This window comes from Nematolebias whitei, chromosome 10 (genome assembly GCF_014905685.2).
Source record: "Nematolebias whitei isolate Nwh7 chromosome 10, NemWhi1, whole genome shotgun sequence".
NCBI classification, from domain to species: domain Eukaryota; kingdom Metazoa; phylum Chordata; class Actinopteri; order Cyprinodontiformes; family Rivulidae; genus Nematolebias; species Nematolebias whitei.
Genome location: NC_056507.1, coordinates 20059394 through 20072401, shown reverse-complemented (window position 1 = coordinate 20072401; position 13008 = coordinate 20059394). Strand labels below are relative to the sequence as shown.

The window sequence follows — 13008 nt, the reverse complement described above, 5'->3', positions numbered from 1 at the left end:
TATATATATATATATATATATATATATATATATATATATATATATAATGGCAGCCATCTCAGATTTTGACATGGCAACCCAATTTTGGAAAGGAACCTATCTAACACCTATATGTAGCCACACAACAAAATGGAAGTCTGTCCATACCTCACTTATTTTTCCAAGTAATCATGCTCACAACGTGCATGGACAGCCGGACAGAGGGTATTTCCAACTACAATAAACTCAATTTAGATAAAACAGGCTTGAGAGAAAGAAAAACGAACAAAAAAGTAAACACTGCCAATACCGTTTTTTAAATTTATTTAAACAAATAATTTCAAATGTGAAAAAAGGACTTTGGCTCATTAAGTGTTAACGTTTTTATATTTACCATAAGCCCCCCTGCCTTTATGTCACTACATTGTTTTCATTCTGGAAACACACAGAGCCACTTCCTGAAGTTTGAGTCATCATCCTAAGTGTGTGTTACTCACAGAACATCTACAGATCTGTTAGGCACTGACTCAGTTTTAAGTGGATGGTAAACAGTGAAAAAAATCCTGAGTAGTTCAAGAGCGTTGAAATGATGATAAGAGGGGTATTAATACACAAGACAGAAACATTTTCAGGGCTTTAGAGATGATGATGAAGAATGACTATTGCTGGAGGAAATATTGAGGCAAGTATATAATGCTAACTCACGTCATCATAGGTGGAAGGAAGCAAATGACCCTTAAAGATGCACAGAAACTAGGGATGCACAATATTGGATTTTGGGCCGATATCCGATATGTTAAAACTTATTTGGCCAATAACCGATACCAATATTTTTTTCCTAGACCTATTTACAGAGACTACATAGCTTTCTCTGCTGTGGGATTAAAATACTACATTGATCTGCATGGTCTTTGTCAGTTTGGCCTGCTACCAAATGCAGATGCCAAGGTGGGGGGGGGGTGGGGGGGCTGAAAATGATGCAACACTTCAACTTGGATTATGTTAAATGTCCAATTTATTTATGACGTTTACTCTCTCTAACACAATGATAACACTCGAACAGTGGAAATTTTCACAAATCTAAACTCAATCTGTTCATAAGCGACAAGTGAAAAGTGCATAAGTAGTAGTGCATTAATAGTATATAGTATCTATTATATATGCTATCTATCAGTTTCCGACACTTTAAAAAACTTCTACACCGCCAACATTTTCACTTCTTCCTCTCCTGCCACGATCAGATCAGGTAAGCGCACGTGATGTCATCACGTTGTGCTGACGCTGCAGGCATCCTCGTCACTGGGTTCTCATACAAAAAGTGCATTTTATATTGCGAGTTATTTTCATGGAATGGCCGATGTACGATATTTAACTTTATCGCTAACATCGGCCGATACCGATACCATGCCGATAATATTGTGCATCCCTAATAGAAATGAATAATTAAGAAGAAAATGTGGAAAGGAAAATAAAATCTATGATAAAAATGGGTTAAAATTAGGAAGAGAGCAGATACAACGCAGACATTTAGAGGCAAACAGGATCAAGAAGAATACAGGGAAAAAATGGGGGGAATACAACTGGGGAATAGGATGAATAAAAGAACCGAGGAAATAAGGGGAAAGGTTTTGTAGGTATTCTAGCAGATCTATGTTTAAATCTCAAAGCATTTCTGGCTAAAAAACCTAAAAATGGAACAAACTTTATAGACTCAAGCATTTCATTTGATAACACAGATTAGGTAATCTGTGAGGCCAAAGACAACACGAGACGTTTAACCTGGAATGAACCGACTCCAGCAAATTATAACTGTTGAAAGAGGTTTCTCAACACCAAACCTCAGCTTCAGCAGAGACTCAACCATCTTTAAATGTAAACACCTAACTTATTTTTATACGAGCTGAACAACAAAGCCAAGCCCGACTTGTCTGGAGTCCTTTTCCTATGGTGGGGGTTGGCTTAACTGGGACCAGTTTAGAGCTGGGTGACTGACCTTGGGTTTTGCACGCCTCACGTTTTGGTCAGGACTCGGCCGCAGCGGTGTTTACTTTACAGCTCTTTATAGAGGGACATATTTAGAGGCTAACCCAGACCAGTTATTTCACTGGCAGAAGCCAACAAAGGGACTGTGAATGTCTGATGCATTTGTGTGTGTGTGTCCTCCCACTGGGGGTAATCCAGGTCAATTCAGTACTGTGGACAGACAGTGACACTCTTTAGCTTGGACTGAAGTGTAACCACAGTGGTCCTCTGCAGTGAGTGACCGGAGACAAAAGACAAAATTAAAACTTTTCACTCATTCTCTGAGGAAAACACAAATCTTTTTGCTTGTTTGTAAATCGGATTATTGTTAACATGACACTCAATAAGGAGGCTAACATAACACTATTGATTATTAGTCAAGAATAGACTAAACCACGTGCCAAACTCAAAATCTGGCTCTATTATAAACGTAAAACTTTTTGATGGCCTTTCATTTTGCTTTAAAACCTAGCATACTTTATTTAAGTTTAAGTTTATAGTCATTTGCATCACATGTGGTACATGAGGTGGAATGAAATTGTGTACTCAATGTCTCAGTTACACTCAAAAATAGCAAAAACATAAGGTATAAAAAGAAACAGTATATAAGAATCTAAGATATACACAGATATACGCTAAACCAGGGGTTCCCAAACTTTTCCATGTCATGGCCCCCCAAACAGCATTAGCTTCTGGCCGAGGCACCCGCCCGCAAACCCACAAACAATGCTACAAAATATGTAAAGAAACATCAACTTTTAGAATGTTTTGACTTTTATTCACTATATTCAATTCATTATTACAGCTGCTGAGCAGAAAAATGTTATTAACTAACATGTTTTAAACATATTCCCACTGGAAAAAATAACTTTTCAACAAACTGTTGACCAGAAGGACAAAAAAAAAGAAATCTAACCTCTCTATCAAGCATGTTTATCTGGAAATAACAGATACAGATTGACCTAGTGGGCAATTTGTATTATTATTATTACTATTTTTTATTTTTGCTTTTTCATCTTCTTCTCTCCAGTTTTCTGGGGCCACCCTAGTGCCCCCTGGCGGCCCCCACTTAGAAAAACTGTGCAAAACGACACGCTAAAAGATCTAAGATACACGCTAAACACTAATAATGTAAAACAATACGGTATATTAAACCGCAGCCCGAACACGAGTCTGTAGTGAGTAGATGGGTATGAATGAATACAGCCACATGAGATAATCAGCAGCATGAGATCAGCAGCACAGACAAGCCACATATCACCAATTAAAAGTGGCATTACAGTGATTTTTCTTTCTTTTTTTTAATAGTAATTTTCCTGGTTAGAGGTTCATGAGTCTAACAGCTTCAGGGTAGAAGCTGTTCCTCAGTCCAGTGGATCTACACTTAATGCTCCTGAACCTCCTGCCTGAGAGGAGTGGGGCAAAATGTGTGTGTGCTGGGTGAGTGGGGTCTTTCATGATTTATGATTCATAAATTACATTCATTTATGTAAACTTCATGATTATTGCATCTAACAAGGCTAAGTCCGGTCCTCTGGCCAGATTCTTCTTTGTTGAAACGTTTCTTTTTTTATCCAAAAGATTTCAAGATGAAACGTTTCAACAAAGAAGAATCTGGCTAGAAGACCTGACTTAACCTTGTTAGATTCATCTACCTGGCTTATTGAGCATGCATCAGGACATTTACTGTATTTAGTGCAAACTTCTCATGAAAGATGGTCAACTTTGAAGCCAAGAAAGACTTGTTTGTATTATTCAGCAATCTGATTTTGATGTGGGAAGAGCAACAGAGAACATCACATGAACCTGCAAACAAGAAAAGATCTCATGTATCTGACTTGAGTTCACAAACTTATAGAATTTGACGTTTGGTTTAAACCAGGTTTTTCATTTTGTCCCCCTTTTGTAACCGAGGTTGACACCCCTGGACTAAATCATTTGCACAAGACTTCCTCAGATTCACAGTTTTGTTGAATGCTGTTTAAATACCAGCACATTTTAGCATAGTCCAGCTTATGATGCAATAAAAACACAACATGCTGTTTGAGGCACAACAATCAACAATTTATCATTTAACAAGAAGGATCAGCTGGAATTTATTTGTTGACAACATATGGAACACATTAAACTAAGGTAGTAAGATAATGATAGTAGTTATGGGAGTAGAATTAGCTCTTGATTAATAATTTAAGTAGTTGCACCAGTAAGGTCAAAGCTACACACAGTCGGCGCCGCTCCAAAAGCAAGAAAATCAGAGCTGAAAATGATTTTATAGAAACTGGCCTGCAGATGTGCAGCCTGCACAGTGCAGGAGTGTGATGGTCTGATGAAATTCAAATTATGCAACATTAGTTAACACAAGGGTTTTTTTTTTTTAACAGATGCTTTCAGGACATTCATGAAAATGCAGTTTAGATATGTAAAAACTTGAAAATAGTGATTTAAAAGAAATGGCTTCAACTAGTTTACACAGAATGTCCCCTAGAATTAGTAATTGTACAACGATGGTGCAAAAAAACAACAACTATCAAACATGTGGCTGTGCTACTAATTAGTATAAAACAGGTCTCCACAGTACACAAATTTGCATTTCTGTTGCAAATTTTGTAATAATACGGGAAAAATGTAAGTTTGATCTTCTTAAATAGGTCTAAACCTCCTCCTACATGTCTCTGCGTGAGTGCAGTTACAGCGTGCGCTCTCAGGACATTATTACCTGCAGTGTTCCCTCAGTGCAGACTGAACTAGGCAAAAGGGCCTTCTCCTACTCTGCTCCGGTTTCCTTGAATATCTTACAAAAAGATCTGAAGCTCTCGACCTTGACCTCTCTAAGTGGCTTTGAACATCTGTTAAGTTCCTGGCAAGAACCAGTGCAGACATGTTCCTGTTTTTGGTTTTCTACACCGCCTTATAATCTAGCTGTTTTTGAGCTACTTTTCCTTTTAATTACCTTTTTATTTTCACTTGTTTAAAATAAATAAATAAAAATGTAAATTTGTACGCATATTTTATGATTATCTATTGTTGTCTTTGTTGTCCACTGTTGTCATCACTCTTTGTTAAAATCAGGTCTCTCTTGTAAATGAGTCCCCGAGGCTCAATGGGATTAACCTGTATAAATAAAGGTTGAATAAACATCTACTAAACTTTCACTTTTAGGACAAATTCAGTCCGTTTTCAGCCGAATATCCATAACCTACTTTGAAAAGGTTTTTTTTTTTAACTAAAAATGTACTTGCAGAAGTGCATCTGAACACACAGCCCCCTACACGAAACGTCTCCACAACAACAACAAAAAAAAAAAAAAGAAACCGTCCAGATGACCTGACTGAACTTTGTTGGATCCAAGTCTCTTCATCAGCAGCCTCTTCCAACAGCTGTGGAGTGTCCTTGAACCAGCCCAGACCCCACTCTGGATGAACATCCAGGGAAAACTCCTGAAAGACCCCGACCCATGAAAAACCACAACCCGCAGGACTTATCTCTTCCCAGCATCTCCTCTCAACACCAAACTACACCAGAGGTCACGCGTATGTGCACAACGGGTCAGAAGTGCTTCGGTGACACATGGGTAGTTTTAATGGTGAGGCTACTGGGTGTTTAGGAAGTCTAAGCCCTAACTGGACATTTCTTACATGAAATGTGTCTCTCTGTTTTCCACCTCTACTGTAAGCTATCCGCTGTAAATCCAACAATACCAAAAAAGAAAGGACATAAAGGAAAACTTATAAAACATGTTGCTATTTAACTCCAATCTCTCTTTGGGGGGTTGCCTTTTTCCTCCTAATGAGCACGACAAACGTGATCAATTAAAAAAAACAACAACATGGGGTTTAATAAGTCAAACATTCACAAACATGATCCTTTAGGGTTTTCATGGCAAATTAAGAAGGGCGAGGATGACGACTGTTTTTCTTCTGTTAAAAAGAAACTGGAATCTGAGCAAACATTTTCTGTGGTAATTGTTTTTTCAAGTGAAATATAAAGTAAAAACAGGCAGACAGCAGGATTATTGTTGTCAGCTGGTAACTAATACTTACTAACAATATTACTCAGAGCTGCTTCAGTGCTCGTCATCAGTATTCATCAAGCAAAGTCACGTGGATCAGTGAAAAACGCAGTCATTACTTACTGTGTAAAGCTCGTTTAGGACTTTCATTAAGTCTTCCTGAAGCTGGAACGCTATTTCCTTGCTCTAAAAAAAAAAGAGAAAAGAAAACACAAAAGGTCAAGTTTAGTGACACTTTTTTATATTAAATAAATTATCTATTTTTATATGTTTTACCACTTATTGAGCAATACTTACTGAATGCAACTCTGCTTTGAAACAAAGCCGAACTGAACAGAACAGTGCATTCATCAACTTTTGCAAAATACAAGGCTTCTGTGTGAAAATGGCATCAATGTCTTGCACGGCTTCCCAACTAAATCATCAAACACAGCTTAGGTTTCCCTCTCCACATGCTCAACACATTATCTGGCTTCCACCACTGCAATTTCGCCCCAGTATGCTAACTCGATCAGCCGTGCCACAAGGCTGACTCAGTAACACAATCGCACACGCGCTCACGTTAAAGCCTCGCACGGTCGTGGGATACGCTTTAACAATGATGGTGTGATGGATTTAAAGGGGGCTTTATTTTTTTAATTTAATTGCAGCACTTCCATATTTCCTTCACACTGACTCATGCACTGTATCAAATGATTATGGGATTATGAGTCATGACAATGAATTTTTGATTGCCCCACCACAGAGGATACCACATGCTGGATGGTACCTGGATATTGTTACAGCTCTGCGCCGCACGCCAGGTCTTTTTCTAACCCCATTATCCTCAGACAAATCTCATTCTAGGAGCCGCTTGCAGCAAATGTCTGAAGGTGGGTTTTCTGAGGGCAACAAGACCCCTGCAGTGGAATATTTGTGCTCCTGATCCCCCCCCCCCAAAAAAAAAATCAGAGCACTCAAGCTTGAGTGTTAAGACGCCTTTAGAATAAGCTGAGCAGGGACAATTGGTTTAAATATGACAATATCTGATTGTAAAGCTGCTCATTTAGTCCTGAGCTTCATGCTGTACATGAAATATTTAACGTAGATTTGAAAATATTAGACTTTAATAGGTCTAAAAGCCAATATTTTTAGAATGAAAGCTGAAGTAAATTCTATCAATTAGTTATTTGCTAAAGTAAAACATTTTGTAACACTGTTTTTGCATGTGTACACATTTATTTTTCCACAATTAAATGCTGGAACTATGTGCACATGGTCTTGTACTCTTAACTAATCAACTCTGAAGTCTTAGAGGAAACACTTAAAAAAAAAAAAAAGTATTTTGCATCCACATTATGAGCCCAAACATTAGATCCTGGTACCAGTCTAAACATGAGCACTCTGATATAAAACTCTTACTTGGCTTTAGTTTTTGTTTTTTTCTTGACTTAAGAAAAAAAAACAAATCTGCACAAAAACGTGTACAAAACTTCAAGCAGTTGTCTTCTTGTTGCATGTTCTCAGGGTTTTATATATCAAAAAGTACAGGTCATATGACTTTTAAATGCATTTTGAAAAAATAAAATACAGTAGCCCCTCGCTACTTCGCGGTTTGACTTTTGCGGACTCGGCTCTTTTGTGGTTTTTCAACTTAAGATTGAACATGAGAAAAATAAATAGATAAAAAATTGTACATGACACATGATTATCAACTTTAATATAACACATATGATTGGGACAGTACTGGACACAGTACAGTAAAAAGTCAACAAAAAAATAAAATACTTCGGATAGGTGCCGCCATTTTGTATTTTTCTCTCAATAAGCCTACACTGTGTCCTCATTCATTAGGACTACATTTCCCAGAAGCCAACAGTGCCCCACCCAGAAGCCCCATTTCCTTCTGCTGAAATATTAGAGGGAAAGTTTTGATCTGATCGGAAAAAGTTTGGTGCTTATTACAGTGACTTTGGCAACCAGTGGATGCAAAGAGCCACACGGAACCCACCGGACCGGACCTCTAGATGTATCGGTGAATCTTAAGAGCTGGTAGCCAGCGCATGAGGACTTCTGAACGGGACGCACACCACTTAAGGTCCGGCGCTCCATCCGGAGCCCACTGCCATTACCCCGAGCCAGAAAGTCGACTAGAACTGGCAGGGTAGGTCCACCAAAATGGAACCAAATGGGAGCAGAACCGAGCCGCTGCTGTTTAGCAGAGGTAGTAAGTAAAATTTAGTAGCTACATACCAGTATGTTAAAAATGTGTAAGTTTCTCAGTTTAGAACATTGATTGTGGGCTTCATCCCTGCAGGGTAGGTCTGCAGAAACAGAACCGAGTCAGACCATAAACGAACCGAGCTACTGCTGTTCTGCAGAGCCCGGTAAGTAAAATTTAGTAGCTACATAGACAGTACTGTACGTAGGTTGTTAAAATGACGTAGGTTTAAGAGTTTAGAACATTTCAAGAGTGTGGGAAGGGTTTCTAAAACCTTAAAATACATAGAGATACTAAAATAAATATAACATCGATACTTTGCGGATTTTCACTTATTGTGAGGGGGAGGGGCGGTGTCTGGAACGTAGCACTTGCATTAAACGAGGGACTACTGTAAATAAAGTCTGAATGTTTGAGAAGTTCCTGTTGCCACCAGGTAAAGCTGCACAGGCACGTGTGCAAACAGCAAAGAGGATTATGCTCTCAATCACCGCCGGCTAGGCTGGTGTCTGAAATTAGAGTTGTGCTCGGAGACCTGGCTGATGGGCGACACCTTCTTAACCGCCACGCAGTGAGCACATTACCTGATTTGTAGCTCTTAGTTAATCAGGGAGAAAACAGCCCATAATCCTGGATAACCAGAACATGGAAGAACTCAAGTTGACACCAAGGTTACCTCAGGGATGTCTGAGGATACAGCAAAGAGAAGGGAGTAAAAACACTCACTAATTTGCCAGATTAAAGGATGATCTATCCATTCAAGTACATTTCCTCTCTACTAGAAATGTTTGCACAAAGATCCTTGAAGACAGGCAACTCCTGTGGGAAAATTTACAACTAACAATTAGTTTAGGGGACAAAACAGACTGTCTGTCAGATCAAACATGCAGCAGCTCTTCCTCATTTGGAACGCTGGCATGGGATTCAGAGCTCAATGAAAAGCTTTCTCAGGGATCACGAGCTGTGAGACTGTGTGTGTGTGTGTGAAAGAAGTAAAGGCAGACGTGGCAGTGAAGTGACATTACATTCAGGACACATTTAAAGAGATTTTCTCTTAAAAAGCTAACGTTTAGAACAACGAACTCTGAAATCTTCTCCCCTTCAAGACCGTTGCCGAGTGAAACCCATGAACTGTACACCTCAGATTAGAAGCAACGATCGCTGTTTACCAAATGCTCTGTTGCGCAACTGATGTTGTTGATTGAATTCGCACAACTCAACTCCTCTCATTTTAGAAGAATCTCAGCTGGGGGCTTTCCAATTTGGTCTAATTCATTAAAAGGTTCCTTACAAATGGGTTTCCCCTTTTAAGTCCATGCCATCTGTATTTCAACCACATTAGAAAGATAAAACATTGCCAGAAAGAAGAAACCGAGGCAGCCTTAGGGAGTGGTGGGTCTCATATTGCCGTTGACATTAATCATGGTGCAGGAACGGCAGCTGAATCCCCTTCAGGGCCTGTGTGAGTGTGTGTGGCACTCGTGGTATATCCCTGCCCTGCCTCTGTAACTGAGTGCAAATAACATGCATATCTACGTAATACTTTGATCCAAATGTCAAAAGAATACCTACAGTTCTGTCAAATTTGACTTGATTTGCAATGCTTATCAGGCTTAGCTTGTAGCAACAAGGTCATTTTCATAAAACACCATATTTATGTGTAAAGTTTTGAAAAGCATTCATTTTAGTGTCTTTAATATGTTTAGGGTAAAATCTGTGATTTGCTTCTTCTGTGGAAGTGAGATAGGTCTAAAGGGCAGACGATGGGTTCTCCAACAAGGTGCTAATCTCAAACTTTATAGAAAATAAATGACGTAAGGAGCATTTTGAACTCATGTGAATGTTCACCTTAAATTAAAAAAAAAGTGAGTTGATACTGTTTGGAATCTGTGCACCATCGCAGGAGGAGGGACGTTGTGGATGATTTAAAGCAGTGGTCTTCAAACCTGGTGCTCGAGGGCCACTATCCTGCATGTTTTAGTTGTTTCTCTGTTCTTCAGCAGGTCTTGTAGTTCAGCAGAAGCCTGGTTAATACTCGCTTCTTCAATTCAAGTGTGTTGAAGCGGAGAAACATCTAAAACGTGCATGAATAGTGGCACATGAGGACCAGGACTAGGGACCACTGATTTAGGGTTTCATTCCCTGCAGCATGTCAACGTGTCCTTGGGCAGGACAGCAACGCCCCCACCCCACTGCAGGAGTGACAATATAAAAGAGATATATGCTTTTTCAACTGAAGCATTAAATAGTACAAATTTTGAAAATTGAGAGGTTATGTGTAATGTTCAGTGAGAGGTGACAGAAATGTTTCCTCTCTTTTTTTATTTGTTGAAGGTGCTTCTCTTTCCAGAACATACATAGATGGAGACACACTAAGCACAAATAAATTGTTTTTTTTTAATTATTTTATTTTATTTTGTGTGTGTGTGTGTGTAAGTTGAGATGCTCACAAAACATTGTAACCAGAGGTATTTACTAATGGAGGATTTTTTTTAAAGATACCTCAGTGGGAAAGACATGTAGCTCTTGATTAGCAAGCATAATTTGGTGTCTCCAAAGGCCACATATCAACAACAGGCATGAGCAGAAAGTGCAGATGTGTGCAACCTAAACTTCACATGGAAAACTATCTGCCAGGGGGACATTTTTGCATTGCAAGCACCCAGACTAGTTTTCACCTAAAGTGTCTTAAAGACTGTGCTCATTAAAGAACTTGAGGATATGCAGCCGAAGCCTTACTGTGCACAGACACAGCTGCACGACGGTCAGCTGCTTCTCGTGGATGAGCTGATTTTATCAACAGAATAGGATTTTTCCAGTAGATAGGCAGGCAGAGGCTATTTTAAAAATCCGCGGGGTGAAAAAGGAAATTAAACTAGAATAATTGGAGTCTGATTGAAAAAGCTAAAAAAAATATATTCTACATCTATTTATACCTATCAGTTTTACAGGTATGTTTAGATAAAATATAATAAGATTTATGTGAATAGTGTCCAAATGGCAATTATTAGCTAGAGGAAAGTGATTATGGCACATATTTCATGTCTAGAAGCAACAGCAGGACGACGTGCACAAAACCAGGACCCTGCACCTTCAACTGTGAACAGTTCTACTTGCCCCTGTTCTATTGTGAGATGTTGACCTGCTGGGAAAATGGCTTCAAGCCTTTAGGATATCCACCTTGTAGCTGCATCCACAGAATGTGACATTTATAAATAAACCAGGGCAGAATAAAACAAAGAGCTAGCTGTATGAATAATGAAAACAAAATACATGTGATCAGACTTATTCGAGCATAAATGAAGCTAAGAAGAAAAGATTTGCAAAGCTTGGCTCGTGTACTTAAAGGGAAAAAGAAAAAGTTTTTTAATAAATGTTTTGGTTCTACAATTGTTATATATATATATATAAAAAAAAAGATAACGCAGCTCTGAAGAGGAGAAAAAAAAAAAGGTCCAACAACAAACAGGTCATTCAGAGGATGTTGATGAAGAAGCCGGGGCCACTCTTTGGTCCTTTTTTGTGCTTACATCACCCAGCATGGACCGTGAGCGTACAAGGAAGCACAAAGCTTGGGTCTTTGATGTGCTGGAAGGATGACAACAGTACAGCTGTCTCCTCAACTCTGCAAGGAATCCCACGTAGCATAGGGGACTTCTCTGTTGTTTGCGCCTCATTATTGCAGCTCTGCTGAGATCAAAAGCTCAGGGAAGCTTTAATTAGAGGGCGAGCCGTGACCTCCCACCAGGCAGCTGTTTGTCTGCAAAATGTCACCTGGATCTACAAAGAAACTGCAAACTTTAAAGGGGCAAACATTCCTTAATGTGGTTTCATGCTGCAGATTCCACAGGAGCTGCGATGCAGGTAACAATGAGACAAGAAGCCACATATACCCCAAGTTATCACTATTATTCAAAGTCTTCAGAGTTGCACCAAGATGTGAATTAACATTAAAATAAGTTGATTATTAGGGATATGAAGGAATGTTGGGGGGGCTAAAGCATGACTAACTTCTTAAATATGAGTCTAATTTTTCACAGCTGCCTTCCTAAGCAGAACCATAAGGGTTAGAATAATGTGTGCTAGAGGTTTTAAGTATTTGGACTAAATCCCTTTTCAATCAGATGGAACCACAATCACACAGAGCTGCGTGAAAACAAATTTTAAAGTGTAGATTTTAAACGTGAAAGTAAAATTTGAAGAATTTGCAGAGGAAGAGGAGAGAAACTGAAGAGTGTGCGATCGGAACTGACACAAAGGCAACTCCACTTAAGATGGAGCACTTTGTAATTTAGCTCTGCGGCGACTGCTGCAAGGAGCTCATAATCTGTTAGGGAGTTGTCATCTTTGAGGTGGGAGGAAAAAAGCAGCGGATTGGTTGTGGTCACAAAGCCATGAGAGGGTGAGGGCAAACTGATCTGAAGGTGCGGTGACCAAGGATCTACTGCATTACTCTAATTCAGAAAGCTAGACCACAGAGCGACATCCCATCAGACGCAGAGCTGAATAAGTTCCTGCAGATCATACAACTAAAAATACACTGATGTCAAATGAATGGGTTAATCAAACATGAAAGACCTGAGACTGAATAGGCTGCTGCCTGATGTGATTTCAAGACAAATCTGGATTTTATTAGTGGTGCGTTCAATGGTTTTGTTCTTTAAAAAAAAATGAAAGAAAAAAGTCAAGTCATATCTGACCCCTTCAAATTTTGGTCTAATATAAACAGTTTTAAAAGATGCATAAAAAAGGAAAGCTTCATTAAGAACAGATGAGAAAATGTGGACAGAGATTTATA

General features: G+C 39.1%; 1 protein-coding gene across 1 annotated transcript in view; it reads right to left on the bottom strand.

The window, feature by feature from the left end:
• srgap1a (SLIT-ROBO Rho GTPase activating protein 1a) overlaps window positions 1–13008 on the bottom strand; it is a 102300-nt gene that overhangs the window by 44138 nt on the left and 45154 nt on the right. The window contains exon 4 of the mRNA XM_037683439.1: window positions 6134–6196. Within this exon, the coding sequence (XP_037539367.1) occupies window positions 6134–6196 (63 nt within the window). The remainder of the gene's footprint in view (window positions 1–6133; window positions 6197–13008) is intronic.